Source organism: Adiantum capillus-veneris, chromosome 11, assembly GCF_014529385.1.
Source record: "Adiantum capillus-veneris isolate H3 chromosome 11, ASM1452938v2, whole genome shotgun sequence".
Lineage (NCBI taxonomy): Eukaryota > Viridiplantae > Streptophyta > Polypodiopsida > Polypodiales > Pteridaceae > Adiantum > Adiantum capillus-veneris.
The window spans coordinates 114,784,600-114,806,122 of NC_140941.1; the positions used below are offsets into that span (position 1 = coordinate 114,784,600).

The 21,523-nt window shown below is 43.3% G+C and overlaps 1 protein-coding gene across 2 annotated transcripts in view; it reads right to left on the bottom strand.

Moving 5' to 3' along the window:
• Positions 1–17,755, bottom strand: part of LOC147447869 (glycosylinositol phosphorylceramide mannosyl transferase 1-like) — a 35,630-nt gene extending 17,875 nt beyond the window's left edge. Inside the window, exons 1-6 of one of the 2 annotated variants that reach the window (XM_086523754.1) lie at positions 16,723–17,755; positions 16,364–16,478; positions 16,231–16,282; positions 15,368–15,773; positions 15,092–15,261; positions 14,930–15,000 (exon numbers count right to left, since the gene is read on the bottom strand). In XM_086523754.1, the coding sequence (XP_086379880.1) occupies positions 14,930–15,000; positions 15,092–15,261; positions 15,368–15,773; positions 16,231–16,282; positions 16,364–16,397 (733 nt within the window). In that variant the 5' untranslated portion in view covers positions 16,398–16,478; positions 16,723–17,755. Of the gene's footprint in view, positions 1–14,929; positions 15,001–15,091; positions 15,262–15,367; positions 15,774–16,230; positions 16,479–16,722 lie in introns of both variants that reach the window. The other variant, XM_086523753.1, reaches the window with a different exon arrangement.
• Positions 17,756–21,523: the final 3,768 nt, after the last annotated feature.

Sequence of the window (21,523 nt, forward strand, 5' to 3'; positions counted from 1 at the left end):
ATCTCCCATATTTTATGAATGTGATCTTATTCAAGGGTCCAAAGTCAACGATTGTAATTCTAGGTAAGCTCTTTTCATAGGCTTCATCTTTTCTAAGTGCATTACTCATAATTTCTTCTTGTTGTGCTTTACTAACTTTATATGGGGGTCTATGAAGAGGTGAACTCCCTGATATCAAGTCGATACTGTCATCTTCAACTCATTCAAGAGGTAGCTCACTTGAAAGACGACCTAAAAGATTAGATGAACGAGATTTGAAATGAGATGGTTTTGGAACACTTGGTTTCAAGGCAAGAAAGATGTGAAACAGCTTTTGTAATAATATGTACTTATTTATTTATTTATTTATTTATATATAAATAATCTGTATATATAGTCACAAATTGTAAGGTGCAACAGAAGTGAATGTTGAACTTTGCTCAAGATGAGTGCTCCAAACTGTGCTCAAGGGTTCCTTTTACTTACGGAAGGGAGAGCCTTCCATTCCTTTAGTGAGAGAGTGCAACTGATCACAAACAAAGTGGATAAACACTGTGAATGAAGGTGCTAAGGCTGAGAGAGAGAGAGAGAGAGAGAGAGAGAGAGAAGAATACGACACCAGAATGTTGCCAAACCCTTCTCTGAAGACCCCACTCCCTATGGCAAGAGTGGTCTACTATTGATTGCACAAATCTGGTACAACATGCTGATGCAAGTTCGTGAAGCTATGATGCACTGTGTATCTAGGTTGGAGACAACGGCGACGACGAGAGCAGCGACAACATATGGCTGAAATGCTATCTGTTGAAAAAACATTGGATCTGCTGAGATCTCGGCTGCTGAAAACGCCGAGTTCAGGTTGTCCAAAATGCCAGGGGGCAGGTCGCAAAAGCGTTGTTTTGCTGTCCTTGAAAACGTTGATCTGCTGTCCTTGAAAAACGCTGATCTGCTAGTTAAAAAATGCTAGCTTGCTAAGGCTGAAATCGCTGATGTGCTGGCCTGAAAACGCTAATAGTCCAGGGCTGAAAACGCTGGATTTTCAGCTGAAAACGCTGAGTTTTCAAGGCTGAAAACACTTGGTTCTGTGGAGGGTTCTTGCTTGAGAAGCTATCCAGAGGGTCTGCTGCACTTGGTGCCTATGCTCTCCCTCCTCCTTCTGCCAGATTCCACTAGCGCTAGGTTTTCTTTTATATTTGCTTGGCTCGATTGCCCTACCCAGTTCCCAACAAAAGTCACTTAAAAATAATAAGTGAAAAATGGCTAAAATAGGGAAAATAGGTTTTGTGCACTGGAAAATGTTCCTGATAGGTTATGATGGTAATGTTGATGATCATGTTGTGTGCAACCAAAGGATATGCATCTACTCTAAGTGCCTGGGCATGCACGATCTGCGAACAGACTCACAAAAGTGCCAGAACACTTCCTAAGCAATCTGAACTGAACCCATGTCATGAAGTAGCTTGTCCACGTACACATAGGGTTAGATGTGCACGTGAAATGATAATAAGTGAAAAATGGGTAAAATAGGAAAAATAGGTTTTGTGCACTGGAAAATGCTCCTAATGGATTCTGATGGTAATGCCAATGATCATGTTGTGTGCAACCAGAGGATATGCATCTACTCAAGTGCCTGGGTATGCATGGTCTGCGAACAGACGCACAAAAGTGTCAGAACACTTCCTAAGCTAACTGAACTGAACCCATGTCATGAAGTAGCTTGTCCATGTACACATGGGGTTAGATGTGCACGTGACATCCCCTCCTTTTCAAAGTGAGGTACTAGTACCGAACTGTATGGCGTCGAAGGAGATCGCCAACAATGTCTTGAATCCTGGGAAGGACTCTTCGTCGGCCCACTCTGATGCGTGGGTCATGCGATACTTGAACTTCATAAAGGTCTGCAACGCTTGCTTCTTTGGGCCACACTGAAAGCGACAGTCATTTGTGGCTCCTTAATGCTTCAACTTCGTCTATAGTCATGGGTCTACCTTCTTCAAGAATCTCCGAGGATAGAAATTCCTGAAACCACTTCCAACCAAAAAACATGAACATACCCATTCCATATAAAGTGACTGGAAAAATTGTAGTCTTCTTTAAAGACTCTGCATGCAATGTAGATGAACATATAGACGGAGTGTCAAAACGTTCATCAAACACATGCAAACAATGGAGTCGAATCTTGACTTTCTGTTCTAAATCAATGAACTGTGGCAAAACACAATGGAAATGCCTATGCTTGATGCTCAATCCTTCTTGTGCTCTTTCGGATACTATGTCATGCCAAGGAAGAGACATGGAATGTGAATTCCTTGAATGCAAGCATTTCATCTTTTCATGAGTAATCAGCATACATCCGTGCTCATTCATGAGTGAATCGTGTTCAACGTAAAATATGTCATGCCTATGAAAAGGGATCACATAAGGACGGTGACTAAAATACAAGAAAGCACTACAAATAAAACACTTGAACAATGCGTGTTGACTAATCATTCGAACACATAGTACTTCCTGTGGGGGTTCTTTGGAACTCGACTCGAGAGCCAAGATCGGTTCTTCTGAATTGATCGTATCTGCAACAAGGTTAGCTTCACTAGAAAAAGTATCAACTTAAACCATCATCATTGTCCAAAATGCTAGGGGGCAGGTCGCAAAAGCGTTGTTTTGCTATCCTTGAAAACGTTGATCTGCTGTCCTTGAAAAACACTGATCTGTTGGCTTTATAACATTGAACTGCTGGTTGAAAAACGCTAGCTTGCTAAGGCCGAAATCGTTGATGTGCTGGCCTCAAAACGTTGATAGTCCAGGGCTGGAAACGCTGGATTTCCAAGGCTGAAAACATTGGGGGTTCTGTGGAGGGTTCTTGCTTGAGAAGCTATCCAGAGGGCCTGCTGCACTTGGTGCATGTGCTCTCCTTCCTCCTCTTGCCAAATTCCACTAGCGCTAGGTTTTCTTTTATATTTGCTTGGCTCAATTGCCCTACCCAGTTCCCAACAAAAGTCACTTAAAAATAACAAGTGAAAAATGGCTAAAATAGGAAAAATAGGTTTTGTACATTGGAAAATGCTCCTGATGGATTTTGATGGTAATCCTGATGATCATGCTGTGTGCAACCAGAGGATATGCATCTACTCTAAGTGCCTGGGCATGCACGGTCTACGAACAGACTCACAAAAGTGCCAGAACACTTCCTATGCTAATTGAACTGAACCCATGTCATAAAGTAGCTTGTCCACGTACACATAGGGTTAGATGTGCACGTGACACAAATTGCTAACCTGTCAAGCCACTGAAGAACGGAGCCAACTTGCAGATCCCGGCTCAGAGGCCTAAACCCTAAGAAGCAGAAGCAGTAGAAGAAGAAGCAGAATAGGTTCCCACCAACTTATGGGACCCCGTCCAATGGTGCCCAAGTGACATAAAGGCATTAAAATAAAGCAAGCCCACACAGTGACACACACGTGCGCGGAGTGTATGATGACGTGGCAATTGTACGGATTTTCGCAATTCGCGTTGACATGATGACGTGGCAGTGTACCGATTTTCGCAAAAACGTGTTGGCAACTTTTGGACACTAGTGCTTTTGAAGATCAGATGCTTTTGAGTTTAATGTTTTTCATGTAATTGCTTTTCAAGGCCAAGAGCCTTTAAACATGTGTAGAGGGCTCATTCTTTCACACTTCTCGGTGAAGGTGCAGAGCGTGAGTACTGGCATTGTGCCGAGTTCAAGTAATATAAAGAAATACCCAGAGGGGCGCCAAGGTTTGGGGCGAGTACTCTCTGGTTGGGATTCCGCCACTACATGTTGCGTGTGTTGTCTCTCTCTCTCTCTTTCAGTTCATTTGTTATTTGAAGTGCTTGAGAGTTGTTCAATCTGTTCTTTTTCGTCGGCACGTGGTGCGAGTCTCGTGACATATATTTATTTATTTCTTTTATTAACATTTATCTATATATATATATACACACACACATATATCTATAGTGCAAGAGACTTGCATTTTATGTTCAAGTACCACATCCACAGAAGTTGGAATGGATGTGGATGATATTAGAGACACAACACAAGGGTTTTTCAGCCCCATGGCTTTTATGAGCTCCTACAAGAGGCATCTAACAATAATATTTTATATCACTTTGGTGATTAGCACTGGTCTACACGGTTTCGCTCCACCACTAGAGGTAGAGAGAGCTTTTAGCCAATTTGTGTATGCTTCTCGCAAATAGTTAGAGCGTCTTTACCATTATCGTGATTGAGTGTATTTTATTATTTGATGTATTCTATGGTTGTATGGGTATTTTGCCCCACGGCCTCATTGTATATCTTGAGGGTTTTCCCATATTACTTCTATATGACCTTGGGTCAACTTTTATGTAATGCAAAGGGTCACAAGTCAAATTTTTTGCTCCAAAAAGAAAACGTGTTTGTGTGTGTATATTATGTACACAATGCACACCCTTAACTATTTTCATGAGCACACATATATAGGTGTATGTTTTATGCATCCATGTATAAGTACAGACTAGGCCGGCGGCTGAAGGCCGCCTCTCTCTCTCTCTCTCTCTCTCTCTCTCTCTCTCTCTCTCTCTCTCTCTCTCTCTCTCTCTCTCTCTCTCTCTCTCTCTCTGTAGCATGTTTCTCTCTTTGAACGCGCTGAGCACCGTGGGCTGCAGGCTATATTGCCTGAGGTTGGCCAGAGTGAAGAGGAAGCGAGCTGCGACACGTGTCAGGGGGAGGGGTCCGGAATACCTCCCCCCATTATATAAAAGTATAGATACACACATACATACTGTATACATTTATTTATTTTTTTACACACAGTCACCCTTTGAATATTCATAGAGATCTATACAATTAGAGAGACAACGGAAGGTAGAGATAGAGAGATCGAGTGTTAGTCCCTTGCTGGATTCATCCTGCACACCATAGTTGCAGGGAATGGCCATTTTCAGGTCTCCATTCCCCATTTCCATTCTAGCTTCCCGTTCTAAATCAGTGTTTCGAACGTGAGTATACATAACAGGGAATGGAATTTCATGCGAGTTGTCGTTTCCCATTCCGACTTCCCATTCTGGGTAACTATGCTACACACATGACATGACACAAGCCATACTCACACATAAACGAGCGTAGAGAGCGGATATTAGGCTCAGCTCCCAGCCATAGAGCCAATATGGGCTCACCCCCGAGCCTGGGAGCTTGCAACCAACACGCTAGCCTTTGCCCCAAGGGCTAGTGTCCCATACCACCAAGCCCACACCAAGCGGGTATGTTGGTAGAGCTACCAAGGGCAGAGTCCAAGTGTGGTAATCACAAAAGATAGCTCACAAATGAGCCAAGGGTCATACCAAGAAAACAACTCTTCAACGATCTTATTCAATTCCAAGTATGGGGTAAGAAGCCTTTCAAGACAATATTCGAGTTTGAGTGGAATGTAGCAAGTGGTATCCTCCAAACTCGAGACTACTCCAGAGGAACAACTTGTTCATTCTGTCCCAACCGCTCCTTCAAGCGACTAACGTGAAACACGGGATGGGAAATAATATTGGAGGGTAGATCCAATTTGTTGGAGACATCAATAATCTTTGTGATAATTTAAACTGGTCCACAATATCATGAAGATAATTTCGATTATTGACCAATGCGAATCGTTTCAAAATCCTTCACTACCTTTAGGAAGGCCCACATCCCCTCTAGGAGATCACGAGGCTAGCGATGCTGGTTAGCACTAAAGGTAGCCCTATCTTGGGCGGTCTTTATGCTTTTCGAAGTGACCACAAGCATTGCCTGCATGTCACACAAGCAATTGGCTCATAACCTTACATAAGCATAAATGGGCTAAAATCAGTAGCCTAGTGCTTAGTACTGTTTTAAGCAAACTAAATCCGTGGGAGATAATGTTCCCTATCAAATTAAGGACGGGCGGCATGCGCAAGCATGCCCTCCATTAACTGATTAGTGTATTCGGTTTGTCCATCGGTTCAAGATGATCCAAGGACGACATAGCCAAGCGCGGCTCCAGCTTCTAGAAAACGAAATTGTCATTAAATTTGAGATCCCGGTAACTGACGATTTCCTCGGGTAAAAAATGAACTTATGTAAGTGCTCCACAAGAAATTGACTTTAACTCATGGCTCATCACAGTGGGAGCCCAAGCCACAGTTATAAAGAGTTACAAGGGATGCCAAAAGCAGAGCCTGAAAAGCTGTCCCAAAAGCCTTGTAAAAATAAAGCAGTTATTCTCACAAGCTCTTTCTTACTTAGTAAATAAAGCAACTTAAAAAAAGTAAAGCTCTCTCTCTCTCTCTCTCTCTCTCTCTCTCTCTCTCTCTCTCTCTCTCTCTCTCTCTCTCTCTCTCTCTCTCTCTCTCTCTCTCTCTCTCTCTCTCTCTCTCTTAGAAATCTACCCACGCAAAAGCTGTTTTTCAGTACGATGCTGCCACGTCATCAGTTCGTACTAATTTCCGACGTGATTTCCAAGCTTCCGTACAGGGCTGCCACGTCATCATTTCAGCAGGCAATGTGTGTATCGGGTAGCCACGTCACCAGTTTGTGACATACCCCCCTCTTGAAAGCATTGTAATCACCCACGATTACGCCTGCAAAATAGACAAAGGCGATAAACTGTCTTAGCAGACACTGACTGTGTAACAAACTTGGACACTCCAAGTCAAGAATCAACCGCGACAGCACCAAATAACCACTTCAAAACAATTCACAGATCACAATAGATTTGCACTGGCCCGGCGGAGTTCCGTGCCTAGAGATATTGGCCCCAAAGACTGGCGCCCCTTTCGGTATTTCTTTTTGTATTAATCAATCATCAAAGTACAAGAGAGCGGTTAGGGTTTCACTCCAAGTCAAGAATCAACCGCGACAGCACCAAATAACCACTTCAAAACAATTCACAGATCACAATAGATTTGCACTGGCCCGACGGAGTTCCGTGCCTAGAGATATTGGCCCCAAAGACTGGCGCCCCTTTCGGTATTTCTTTTTGTATTAATCAATCATCAAAGTACAAAAAGAAATACCGAAAGGGGCGCCAGTCTTTGGGGCCAATATCTCTAGGCACGGAACTCCGCCGGGCCAGTGCAAATCTATTGTGATCTGTGAATTGTTTTGAAGTGGTTATTTGGTGCTGTCGCGGTTGATTCTTGACTTGGAGTGTCCAAGTTTGTTACAGACTGTTAGTACCGACGCACTAGGAACAGACATCTAGCACATGTACCAATCGACAGTCACATCACACGACATCACAGGATCACTTGACATCACATGATAAATCACATTCAAAATTCATTCGGATCTCAAACCATGATTTATTGGCAAAGTATTTAGCAATCGCATCTAGATTCACTCGGGACCTCGTAGATGCGCGATTGACTAATCCTTATTGCAACCATGTCTATCAAGATCGTTCAGACCAAAATGTTGCAGTCACTTCGTCTATCAATTCTTGCACTTAAACAAGTCAAGAACAAATCAGTATCATATTATCGGGAATTCCAGTTCATAAAGTCATACAGCAGAAGATTGTCAAAGATTGTCAGCTCACAGTATCCCTGAAACTCAAAGAGACATCAGTGACTTTAATATTAAATCGAGGCAATCTGTTAACAAAGGAGCAGAGCAACTCCCCTCTTGTGCATACCCGCAACACCAGATTCCGCCCAAGCTGATTTCGGGGTTCCATTTAGAATAGACTATGCTAATCCAAATGCTTCAAGGTAAAGATTCACAATCTGAGGAGTATCTGCTAGGTCCTCCTCCACCATTCACTTCGCATCCAATGCGGAGTAGGTCTTGAATTTAACCCAAAATCGTCTTATCGCTTTACCTTCTATCTTTCTGTGACAATATCTGTTCTGGAACGAGTACCTGCTTTTTCCTCCACTTTGGGTTGCTCACCTGGCTCCCCATCATCGGGCACATCGCCTTCAAAAGGCTTCAAGAGGGTCACATGAAAAACATTGTGAATTTTTCAAGTATCGGGCAGCTTCAGTCCAAAAGAGACATCATTTATCTTTTCGAAAAGTCTGGAAAGGTCCATAGTATCTCATGCTAAGCTTTCGAAAGAAAACCGCTCCTTTCTCTTTTTCTTTCTCAGGCGTGCCTTCTCAAAATGTAAGAGCACCCAATCGTTCTCCTTCAAATTCAAATCGCGACAATGTCGATCTGCTTCCTTTTTCCAAGAGTTCTGCAAAGCCTCTTGGACCAAGTCCAAGTCCCTCGTAAACTGGTCGGCTTCAAAGAAAAATCTTATATTTCGTGCTAAGGAAGGGTGGAATCTTCGTAGCAAATTCAATAATCTCAAGTGGCACCTTCCCCATCAAAGAGTTAATCGTGTTTCTGTAAGCATATTCCACCAAAGGTAAAAACCCTTTTCCCATGACGTCTTCAACAAATCCATGTACCACTGAATTAGCAATCTCTAATTGCCCGTTAGTCTGCGGGTGGAACGATGACGAGAACTGCAACCGTGTGCCAATGTTCTCCCACATAGCCTTCCAAAACAAACTCGTGAATCTGGGGTCTCTATCGGAGACAATCGTCTCAGGCATGCCATATAATCTGAATATCTGGGCAATAAACAATCGTGCCCACGTTGTGTTTTCGAGAGATCAAAAATGAAATCCATTGCAATACTTTTCCAAGGGCGGGTGGCTATGGGTAAAGGCTCTAACAATCCCTGTGCTTTATGCCTGTCAACTTGACCTTCTTGCATACCAAGCAACGGCATACAAAAATCGTCCACGCCCTTCTTGAGTCTCGGCCAAAAGGAGTATCTCTCCACACCTTTCAATGTGGTAACAATGCCGCGGCGACCCGTAAAAGGTGGACAGTAGCATTCGGTTAGAACCTTTTCCCTCAACGGCTGTGTAACGCACATCGATTTCTTCATCAAGTAGCCATCCCTAATGGAATAGTCCGCTACTACCTCCCATTCTGTATTCAACTGAATACATCTGCAAAGTCTGTATCTGTGGCGTACTGACCGACCATATCCTCGAAGCTTCTATGATGTATCGCAGAAAATAGCAAGAACCAACAGCTTCCGAGACAAAGTGTCTGCCACCAATTTCTTTTGTCCCTACACGTGGACAATCCGGAAGTAAAAGTGTGACCAGATGTTTGCCCACCGCATCTGTTTTTCCGATAGCTACTTCTATGACAAGAAGTAGCGTAAACTCCAACCATCTATGAAAAACGTAAAATCGGCTCCGAGTAGGTAATGTCGCCACTGAGAAAGAGCATGGATAACCGCCAAAAGCTCTTTCTCACATATCTGTATTGTCAATTCCGGCCTTGAAAACAATCAGTTCTCATAGGCAATGACATGGCCTTCATGCATTAAGACCGCATCCGGACTACGACCACAAGTATCACAATATACTTCAAATGACTTCTGCAAATCCAGCAAAGTCACAATTGGTCCTGTAGTCAAATTCTGTTTCAATTTCTGAAAGGCACTCACCTCTGTGGATCCCCACGAGAAAGGGACTCCTTTCTGTGTCAAAATATACAAAGGGGTAAGCAACCTTTGCAAACTTTCTGATGAACCGCCCCCGTAGTAAGAACATAAGTCCAAGAAGCTTCCAACTTCATGGACATTCTTCAAATCGGGCCAATCACGGATAGTCTCTATCTTGGCGGGGTCCATCCGCACTCCTGCTGCTGAGACAATGTGCCCCAATAAGTGTATCTCTAGGCTCGGCTCACACAGTAAGGTGGCTGGTTTGGTTGTGTATGTCCAGGTATCAGATCAATGGTATGATCCTCACGACGAGCTGGTGGCAACTCGCCTGGCAGGCCCTTTGAAAAGAAATCCGCATGAGTGTGGAGAAAATCTTGGCATTCTTTTTCGAGGTCAAAACATATTCGACCTTCAATCATCATTGAGTCCTTTCCAGAGAGTAAAGAAACTGAATTTCATTAAGTACAATGTCTGTGCCCTTTATTTGTCAAAGTCTCTTTCTTGGCCCGGTAGTCAACCACGGCGTTGTTCTTGTGGTACCAAGGGATTTCAAGTAGGACGTCACAACCTTCCAAGGAAATTACGTAGAAATCTTCGTGCCCTAAACACCCCTGACATTGCAAACAAAGTTTGCCAATGATCGGTGTAATGGCAACATCCCGTCCGGGTGTCGCTAGAACTACCTCCGCCTGTGGCCTCAACCTGTCGGGCGTAATTCCAAATCGAGCCGCCAATTCAAAGAAGTTGGCCTTGGCTTCTTCATCCAAGAAAAAGAGGGCTTCCTGATCTTTCACTTTGCCCTAAAAGCGGCAAAGTGTTGTACTTTCATTCATTTGATTCGGTTCATGCCCCACGCAATGTGGTACCAGTTCTGCTTTCGTCTGCCTTTTCTACCACGTTCCTCAGCTTCTTTTGAACTCTCTGACCTTTCTTCATCCTCTTCATTCGGTGCCTTTTTAGGGCACTTCGCGGAGATATGCCTAGTTTCCCCGCATCCAAGCACTTCCCCTCTTTGATATAGCTGACCCTTCTCTCAAAGAGTGATCTGGGGTCGTGTATCCTTTTCGTTCTTTTCTGGGTTACTCTTCTGCTTTCTACTTTCATTGTTAGAAGTCTGTTCGGTTCTCCGCGTCATGATCTCATCTGTGGGGTAAGTCAAATTGCCTGAATAAATGGCAAAACCCCGTTTCGCATGACTCATCAATTCCTAAATGGAATCTGACTTTTGCTCTAAGCAGTGAGCTCGGATCTCTGTTGGAGGTCCCAAGGTAAACCGCTCAATCTGTTCTTTGAACGAGATCTTCTTAAATGAAGAAGCTGGTAGAAAAGAGCTCTAGAATCTCTCACAATATGCGTCCAATGAATTTCTCTTGGTCATCCGAAGATGGTTCCAAGCAGTTCGTATGTCGCGTTCGTACTCCCGAGTCAACAAGGAAGAAATAAAAAGCCTTTTAAATTTTAGCCATTTAACTGACGCTCTCTTGTTCAATAGAAGCGTGGACCACCGAGTTTGAGCATTTCCCTTGAAGTAAGAGGTAGCCCTTCGAATCTTGGAGTGCTCTGAGTAACGCCCTCCAGAGAAAGCTATGTCAAACTGTTGTATGAAGGCCAAGCCTTCGAAGCATCTCAAAATCCAGAAAACGAGTCAAATTTAATTGACTGTCCACCTTCTTTAAACTCTCGGACTTTCTTGCTTTTATCCTCCAGAAAGTCATACTGGTTGGCTTTGTAAAAAAATTCTTCTTCCTTGCATAAAATCTAGTGTCATCAGAGTCCGAACTATCCAAAGACGAGTCCTCTGTAGAACTATCAACAACTCGGCGAGATTTAGACTTCTTTGCCTTTTTCTTTCCTTTTCCAAAGCTTTGCTTTTTGCTTCGCTTTTTCCCTTTTCTGTCTTCTTCGCTCGAGTCAGAAGAGCTAGAAGAACTGTCATCAAAAGTGGAAGAAGAAGAATTGGATACTCCTTCAAATCTGACATGCTTTTTTGCTTTCTTGCCAAGGCAAAAGCAGATTGACGACCCAAATAACCCGGGAAGTCAGTTCCTTTCTTTTGCTTTTTGTCGTGCTTTCAGTTTGGTTCTGCGCGTCAAAAAGCTGAGAAATCCGTGCATCAACCACCTCTTCTAATTCTTGCTCAGTAAACATCCTTGGAGTAGGAGGCTTCTTGAGTGCCAGTTTGAGGGGTGTTTCTGTGGTTTGCCGCCACTGTGCGTGCACCTCGTCGAAGGAGGTCTGGGTCATAAATTTTGCAAATTTCGGGTCCTTCGCAAAATTTAACATTATCTTTGCTGCATCGTCGATCAATTGTCGACGCTCCATCTCTTCAACCTCCGCCTGAGTCGGCTGAGGCGGGCCGTACTCCTCGCGTGAATCTTCTTCATGACCTCTTCTTGCATCTCCGGATGCAGAGGAAGTCGACTGATCTCTGCCTAAATCGATAAGTGCCGCGTAAAAAGGATCGGATTTCCGGGTAGAAGAGAATTTGGTCGTGCTCTAGTACCACTGTAACAGATTTGGACACTCCAAGTCAAGATTCTACCGCGACACAACAAGAATTCACTTCAAAACGGTTCACAGTTCACAATTGATTCGACACCGCCCAACGGAGTTCCGTGCCTAGAGATATTGGCCCCAAAGATTGGCGCCCCTTTCGGTATTTCTTTTTGTATTAATCTGTTGCACAAAGTACACGGAGTGGTTGGGTCTCACTCTAAGACTCTGCGTCCAGATGCTTTGAGAAGTGGGAGCCCAAGCCACACTTATAAAGAGTTACAAGGGATGCCAAAAGCAGAGCCCCAAAAACTGTCCCAAAAGCCTTGCAAAAATAAAGCAGTTATTCTCACATGCTCTTTCTTACTTAGTAAATAAAGCAATTAAAAAAAAAAAGTAAAGCTCTCTCTCTCTCTTGCGTAGAAATTTGCCCACGCAAAAGCTGTTTTTCTGTACGCTATTGCAACGTCATCAATCCATACTGATTTCCGTGATTTTCAGGCTTTCATACAGGGCTGCCACATCATCATTTCAACAGGCAGAGTGTGTGTACCAAGCAGCGACATCACCAGTTTGTGACAGTAAAAATCAAGAAAATTTTAATGTCAACTTGGATATCAGTCGAATATGAAAGGGATGTTATCACGGCTTGGCATCATTTGAGAATGACTAAGTAAGATATATTGGATGACTATTGCAAGAGGTTTTGGGATACTTATTTGCCAGTGTCTTCATTTCGGAAGATTACTTTGAGGGACCAGATTGAGCGGTTATACTATGTTTTGCAAAAGAGATTCGAGAGTATTGTCTAGAATATAAGTTTGACTCTATTCAGAGACTTATAGGACATGCTAAGCAAGGATTTGGGATGCATGCTGGCTCATTGACTTATCCTACAAATGGGATAGTATCCCTTTCAGTATTTCTTTATATTACATCAACAAGGTACAACTCCCGTGGCTCTGCTCTGTATCTCCCACTGGGTAGAATGCCAGATTAAGAGCCCAGGCCACATATTTAAAGGCCCTTGGCCTCTCAAAAGCAGTCACATCATCCTAAAAGCATATAGTCCCCAAAACTAGCATCCAAAGTTGCCAACGCGTTTCACGGAAATTCGTACAACTGCCATGTTGTCAACGTAAAACGTGGAATTCCGTACACCTGCCATGTTAGCAACTTGCAAAGCGATTCACGGGTGTTCGTACTATCCTGCCACGTCATCAGCTGCTACGCAAGTCTTCTGTGAGTGATTGAGTCCAGCTTTCTTATATTAGCCTTTGGGTCACCTAGACCCCGTCGAACGGGGTCCCATCAATTGGTAAGAACTTTTAAAATTGCCCCACTTGGCGAGGCTCTATAAGTTGGTAAAAACTTATGCTGCTTCTTCTCTTGGTTAAGGCCCCTCGGCCAGGATCTGCACGTCGGCTAGGGTTGGGTTTGAAAACTCCCAAACCACCGAGTCTTTAGTGGCTTGACACGTCAGCATTTTGTGACAGAGAACCTTTAGTCTTTCCATTTTACCAGATCTAGAGATTTAGAGAATCAACAATCCTCCGTGAGTAGAAAACATGCTTCTTTATCTAGACGTTTGAGCAAGAGGTACCGATTCCCTCACGCTCTAAAGCATGGGTCATGAAGTAATCGCGATATCACCCGCCAATATCATCGATCCACCCTCTCCATTTAAGCATAGGTGACAAGATGATCCTTCTCTCAATACATCCACATGAGAAGACCATGCAAACTCAATGCAGTTATAACCACTATGTCTCCATCAGTATACCAAAACATAGACTCCACTGTCCATCTCCGACATATCAAGACGTTGCACATTCATGAGCCCTTATTCGAGAAGTGGCTTCATTATAGAGAGCTGAAAATCTTATGGCAAACTTGTCCTAAGCAATGAGTTCTTCCCCCCGCTACAACAAACTCTTCTTCATACCTGAGATGGTTGGATGCTTTATACTCCCCTCCACTTTGTAGTCATTGGAGATTTGGAGGGGTTTTTTCTCTCCACTTCTTTTCATTAACATGGCTTTGACCATAACTTTGTAAACTTGCCCAACCAAGAGGGTTGAGAGACCGCAAGGGGGTCCTTTGGCTTGTTCACAGGACCTCATCTGAGTTTTATTCAAATTGAAGTTCATCTTTGTGCTCAAGGTGAATTTAGAGCTCAAGTGTTTATAAGGCTTAAGCACAATCTCCTCTTGTATCCCTAGAGCTTGAGCTAGCTGGTTACGAAGAGAACCTAGTCCCAAGTCATGCAGCTTGACGTGGCAGATGTTAAATGTGGCTACTTATCACGCTTTGGTAGGACATGGACACAGAACAAGGCATCTCTTAGCTAAGTCCATAGATGCAAGCACATGTTTAGCAAAGCCGGGACTTCCAAAAGCCACTCCATGTAATTCTGCAGCTAACATGTGATTGCTTCTTCATCAAGTAATGATAGGTGGGACAAGTGTATGTGAGACGAGGAAAAACGTATTCGTTCGTTAAGTTTGGAGGTAGAACACTTAAGTGGCAATGGATGTATTCGAGGATGGAAGGAGGAGGTGGGATACTGCTTGCTTGATTTTCAGCCAAGAAAGTTACCTTACATCCCAGACATGTCGACATCCAAACAATCACAACCTTTGCCTTCAGACTTGACAGGCGAAAATCTGTTCATTATGTGATATTCTTGTTTAAACAATGCATACCTTGAATGAATTTACAACACTCTGAACTACAATACTTAACCTAAGTTCTCTTGACATTGCTTGGAACACATGGTATTTTGGGCAATATCAAGTGGAACAAGCTGTCACAACTTCAGACTTGTCCTAAACAGCAAGAAGTATACCATATGTAATAATTCCACATATTGTTGAGAGGATTCTAAACAACTGTGGAATCTCAATCCTGACTAAATAGTGCACTTCAACAATTGCCATGCAACCATGCTTTCACATATGCAAACAGTGTTCAGTATGAAATACCTTTGACCCAGATGGGAGGACCTCCAGTGGCATTTGCAACAAGAAATGACATTGCAATATCCTCACAATTTCTGTGTAGCATTTTCATAATCAGCTATACTGATCAGTAAACTAACCAAAGCCATCAACATACTAAAATAAGCAGTGACAAAAACATCTCACCTTTCTTGTGTCACATAATCTCGAATTTGTCCTGGCATGTGATTAGAGTAAAGATCAAGATATTTGCGATGAAAGAATGCGCATTTGGACAATACCATACTGTATGTTCCCGTCCACCATACAGACCACCATCCACCATACAAATAGCGTGGCAGCTCTCTGTCTTGCGTCTACCACAGTGACAGCATCAGACAATTGTAAGGTAAGAAGCGAAACTGCCAGAGAGAATTGAAACTAACAACCACTAATCAGTTTGAATAGTACGCCAAAACAAACCTCTGATTGAAGCCAATGCATCCGAGGCACAAAACCCACCATGCTATCTTGTGCACTGGACCAAACATTGAAGGCAAGCCCCAAGGTTTCACATGGAACTACAACATCATCATCCACAGAAAATATTCCATTTGTAGCAAGATCGTCAAGGGGTTTAAACCTAGTGTTAAGATTGTCCTCATCATGCATATCAATTTTTAGCTTTATATTGTGGGTTGACTTCCGCGAAGCCGCCTTCACAGATGACAATAAAACTGAGAATAAAGTGTCTGAAGGTGGCTCCTTTGACTCGCTCCAAACAACACGGATGGCATCTACATTGGGGCAAAATGAATAATGTTGAACAGATTTCTTCAACAAATCAGGCCGTCTCCAAGTGTTGATTAAGACGGTAAAGCGTTCCTGGCTGTGCAATAAAAGCATCACAACATTGTTCAGAGAACATCCACTACATTCTAAAGCCATAGCAAGCATGTAATTTAAAGGTGTATAAACAACCTCATCCAAGCAAAGAGATAAAGTTCAGATGCATGTCAATAAGACCGACGAAAAGAGTCTGCTTGCATAAATAAAACACATGCAAGTCGTCTACACTTTTCTCTGGCAACAACGTACAAAAACAAGTCACCCTTTTACAAGCAAACAAAATATTTCAAATCCATATCGTTTGTAGAGAAGAATCTACCCCAGCCACATACTACATAAAATCAACCCTTCATGTCGTTAAAATGCCTTTATATATAAGCAGAAGACAAAATGGCCAATCACCTTAAAATTCAACTATCAAGCATATTTCAGCTTCTGTCACCCTCACCTTGCCTCTAAATGATGTAAGCCCAGAAAACCATAGTGGAGTCAAATACCTGTCCAATTTATAAATGTGATGATGCCAGCCCATGATAGAGGACACTTTTCCTGCTAGCACAAAGAGGCTTATGAGCACCCCAACGCCCATAAGGAACCTAATCCGATTGTTAAAGAGCCACATGACATTACGATTGCGCAAGCGGCCATGTGATCCCTTTGTCATCTTGACCTTCTACCCACAATAATGCCTCAACTCTATACTTATCGTTGAAGGAGAGCTCCAACACAACCAAAGAATGTAGGCCTGCGTAAGAGCGTAAAAGTTTGTTCAACTGCAATTACTTTCAAATAGCACGATTTTTGCTCAGCACCATGCAAGAATATGCAACTCTGTTTCCCAAGACTGAAAGATCCCTTACTTTTCCAGACAAGATATGCCAAAACTGCAACCCTAAGAATAAATGTAGGTTTGGAAGGAAGCAAATTCTCCTTATCTGCATACACACTCTAACTATAAAGATGCTCTTAATATTTGCTGCTCACCCTACCTCATCTACAGAAGCTGGCCCCTTCATCGACCCCTCTCAATATCTCGCAAGAATTGAAGGGAGCAAGAAAGAAATATATGTTTCCAGGCCTGTAAGAAAACAAAACCCTGAAGTGGGAAGGATCTGTAGGTTGACACGATTCAAAGATTGGCATCCATGACGACCTTGCATTGTTATCTGCCTCTCTCCGAGACCTCTAAGCGCCCATCATGACTGTCCAGCATCAAAAGGTCGCTCGAGCGAGTGAAACACAGACACAGGCTCGAAAAATTTATGCTTTCAACTGCAATGAGAGTAGTCAGCAAAAGATGACAAGACGATGCGCTCTGTCACGTATGTAGATCCCGGAGAGAAGAAGAAACAATGATGAGCTATGGCGCTTACTGTGTGCGAGTAAGTGCGCGCGTGCGTTGTCTGTGTGAGTGCGCTGGCGCCCCCGTGGGTGGGTGTGTGGGTGTGTGTGTGTGAGAGAGAGAGAGAGAGAGAGAGAGCCTAGGGGAAGGGAAGGGAAGGGAGCTTTGCGTGCGTACGTGCTGTGTGTATATGTCGTCCTAAGCAGATGAAAGAAAGACGGCACGGCAAATGCTGCATTACATTTTTGGCTTGGACTCTTAGAGCCCTGTCCCACTGCGTGCCATCATTCAATATTTAATTAGTGGAAAACAACATATGGTGCGTCTCCTAACAAGATTCTCGTTGTGTCGCTGCTAAAAGAAGACTGGATTTCATTGGTCAATAAAGGTCAGAAAGAAATATGGCACCACCAATTGAATGCACACATGCGATAGCACGGTGGTAAGACTTTCACGTGGGAACCTTATCCATGAGGTCTTAGGTTCAACCCCGTGACACGATCAAGATCACATTTGGAGTCATCGATACGAGAGTGATTTGGGTTGCAAAGTTCTCTCTCGAGACCCCATGAGAGCAAGAGAGTGGAGAAGTTACAAATGTATGCACAAAGTATACGATGAAGTATCATTCAGTTTGCTATAGCGAAGGGTTGAACATTGGGGCAAATACATCCCCCCCTCTCGTGAGCTTTGCAACGCTTCCCCGTGTGCAATGATGGGTCTCATTAGACACCACAAGTTACATAGCGCCCTATGTCAAACTAATGAATGATTTTTTGAATTCTCTCTCTCTCTCTCTCTCTCTCTCTCTCTCTCTCTCTCTCTCTCTCGTCCACAGGAGCTTGTCTTATTTTTGGACTTTAGCCCTCAGCTCACAGATGTCGACACGTATAAAGGGCCACCACTTCCGCCATATTATGTTAGTATAGATGTAAGCACCTTGCCTCTCTCACGTCTCTTCTAGCATGAGCAAGTATGCGCACCTTGTCCACATCGTGACTATAAGCATGACCCTTGAAAGTTTGCTATATCACACTCGTTGCTAGGCAATGCTCATAAATCATTCCAATTGTGTGTTGTGTTACGGACAAAGAGAAAGAGTGACAAGTGTCTCATTTTAATCTCTCCACACGGACGCTTTCCCAATCACTTTCCCAACCTTTGGCAAGTCTTGTGTGTGTGTGTATGGTTGTGTGTGTGTGAGAGAGAGAGAGAGAGAGAGAGAGAGAGAGAGAATGTGTGTCCACAGTGCACACGGATGCTTTCCCAATCAATCGCCCAACCTTTGGCAAGTCTTTTTTTTTTTTGTGCGTGTGTGTGTGTGTGTGTGTGTGTGTGTGTGTGAGAGAGAGAGAGAGAGGGGGGGGGGGAGAGGAGGGAGAGAAGTAGGCTAAAGGAAGGAATTTGTGTAAGGGGTTATATTCCATGTCAAAAGGGTGTCAACAAAAGGGAGGTAATGCGATGATGCCTTCTATGGCCATAACAAAAGACTCCATACATGAAGGGGCCATAAAAGTGTGATAGAGAGAGGCATAGAGAGAGTATGTGTCTGCCTCTCAAGAAGAAGAAAAGAGAACTTTTTATGTCAAAGGAACAATCCCAAGAGACCTCAACCATCTTAGGGTGGGTTTAGACTAGGCAGAGGAAGAAAAATGCAAAGGGGCGTCGATCTTCCATGGCAAAATTTAATTGGTTGGAGTTGAGGCACTTCTTTCGTCGGACCCTCCATTTTTCTTTCGAGCCCCCCCCCCCCCCCCCCCTCCCTCGGAAGAGTCGATGGCCTCTCTCAGCTCCCTTCACTTTTTCACTTTTCCTCCTCCACACTGTTCACACTAGGCGGCGGTACATTTAGGAAGGCTTGTTTCTTCTGCCGGCTCAGTCTGAACCCAGCCTTATTCGCCAAGTCTTCAACTCAAGACTACTACTATAGAAACATAAAGAGAGAGAGAGAGAGAGAGAGAGAGAGAGAGAGAGAGTTATAACAGAGGAATCCTACCAATTATTAAGCTCGAGATTTAAAGATCTGGTTTAAGGCTTTGATTGTCGCAGTGTTTTTTAACTTTTGTAGAATAAAGCGAAACCACTTTATGCTAGAGACGCCATGCAACAGCATTGTGGAAGGCTTGCCACCTATGAATATACTTAAACCGTAGATGACGACAAGCCTGACCCTAGAAGGTGCATGTAACCTCGTGATCACACGAAAAAACCCAAGAAGGGCTTTTAAGGACGAAGCAACCTCATGGTCGCCTTAGAGCCAATGGTTGAGTTTTACTTATTAATGGCCCTTTGGTTATTTCTATTTGGGTTGCTTTTTGTCAGGCATTTTTATCCGTTTTGGAGTGTTTGCCTATTTTCTAAAAGTGAGAATGCGACATACCCATAAATACTAAACCAAATTATGGGAAAGTATTCCAATTGCTTGAAATTTGAAGGGCAAGGATATTAAAAATCAAGCTTTATGTCTAAATTTAGAGGTGGATAGATTATCGTTCTCAATCTTTCTAGAATTCCGTTGTTTACTCACAATCAAGGGATCTTGGGAGGCTTTTAGTATTAAAGAGTTTCCATTTCTGATCGCTTAATATCTCTGTATCCTATTATAGGGGAGGAGATTCAAGTTGCCAAGTGGCAGCCCATCACGTCCCCCACATGGTGCTAAATCTCTTTAAAAATGTGTCGGCAAGAAGTGCGAGCTGAAGCATCGGTAAGAAGGAGCAAACGCCTAAGAAGCAGCACGATGCTACTTAAGCTAGCAGAAAAAGGCACCAACAAGAAGGGGAGAGAAAGTGTCGAAGTGGGCATGAAGGTGGGGGCTCAATAGCCAAGAGTTGAAGCGACAGTTTTTGTGTGTGTGTGTGTGTGAGAGAGAGAGAGAGAGAGAGACAGAGAGAGAGAGAGAGAGAGAGAAGATCCAATTAATTATGATCAACAAGTAAGTGGGAGAAAGAGAGACGTTTGCACTACTGCACATGCAAAAAGGCTCAGGTTTAATGTATTTCGACCTTGGGAAAATCGGTATAATTTGATAAGTTTTAGTGTATTTAGAGCCATTAAATGCTTCCAATTTTAACTTTAAATTCGAGAAGTTTTAAGTGTAGCGTTGGTTGGGAAAAATGTTTTTGGCAAGCCATGGTCGTAAGGGAAGTCAGATATAGAGAGAAAAGAGCCTACGCCTGTGCTGGAAATAAATAGTGGAGAAGAGAGAGAGAGAGAGAGAGAGAGAGAGAGAGAGAGAGAGAGAGTGGTGTTAAAATAAACAAAAACCTACAAATAGAAAATTGTCAAAATTAATTGTCCGCATTTTAAGGATTTTAAAATGAAAATATTTAAAATTTGTAGGTTATCTCACCTTCCAATTTCAAACATCTATACTACTCTATTATGGAGAAAGGAATTTAGGAAATCCATGTGGCCTAAAAAATGCTTGCACCATCCTACACCAATGTGTTGGTGGTCGATGGGAGCCCAGCCTGCAGGACTAAGCTAAGGACACTCCACAAGTCTTGAACAGCCGAGAGAAAACGAACCTCACACGACGGATACCCAAGCATGTAGAGAGAGAAAGAGAGAGAGACCCATGTGTGCCGTTTGGTTTTTCTGCTAAGAGTCTAGCCTCACTCCATGATGATCCTTGCTTTACTCTATGGTCAATGCCCTACTATGGTATGTCTGTTCCCTCTACACCTCATAAAGGCTCTGTCCCTGCAAAACTGCTACTCGCAAGCTTTCACTCGCTCAACTAGAGATGACAATCATTGTTTTTCCTGGTCTCCCAACACCAATAGCGAGTCCCACTAGCAGGTTGCACCACCGCACCCCAACCACCTTGAATAGCCTCATATGCCTTTAGCCAATAAAGCTAGCCCGTTGATAAGAGCGAGCGAGACCCGTCGAAGGCAGGTCGCGTGAGCTCGTATACTTAAACCGTAGATGACGACAATCCTGACCCTAGAAGGTGTATGTAACCTCGTGATCACACGAAAAACCCAAGAAGGGCTTTTAAGGACGAAGCAACCTCACGGTCTCCTTAGAGCCAATGGTTGAGTTTTACTTATTAATGGCTCTATGGTCATTTATATTTGGGTTGCTTTTTGTCGGGCATTTTTATCCGTTTTGGAGCGTTTGCCTATTTTCTAAACGTGAGAATGCGACATACCCATGAAATACTAAACCAAATTATGGGAAAGTATTCAAATTGGTTGAAATTTGAAGGGCAAGGATATTAAAAATCAAGCTTTATGTCTAAATTTAGAGGTGGATAGATTATCTACACCCACACGGGACACAAACTAGTGAAGAATACTTCACATTTGGGTATGTTCTCTTTCTATTAGAGGGAATCTTGATAGATTCCATCGTCCAATGTATGCATAAAACCATCGTCCAAGGCCTCGTGCAATTGCAGTTCGATCGCGTCCTCGCCTAGAGCCGGAGGTCTAGAGCTC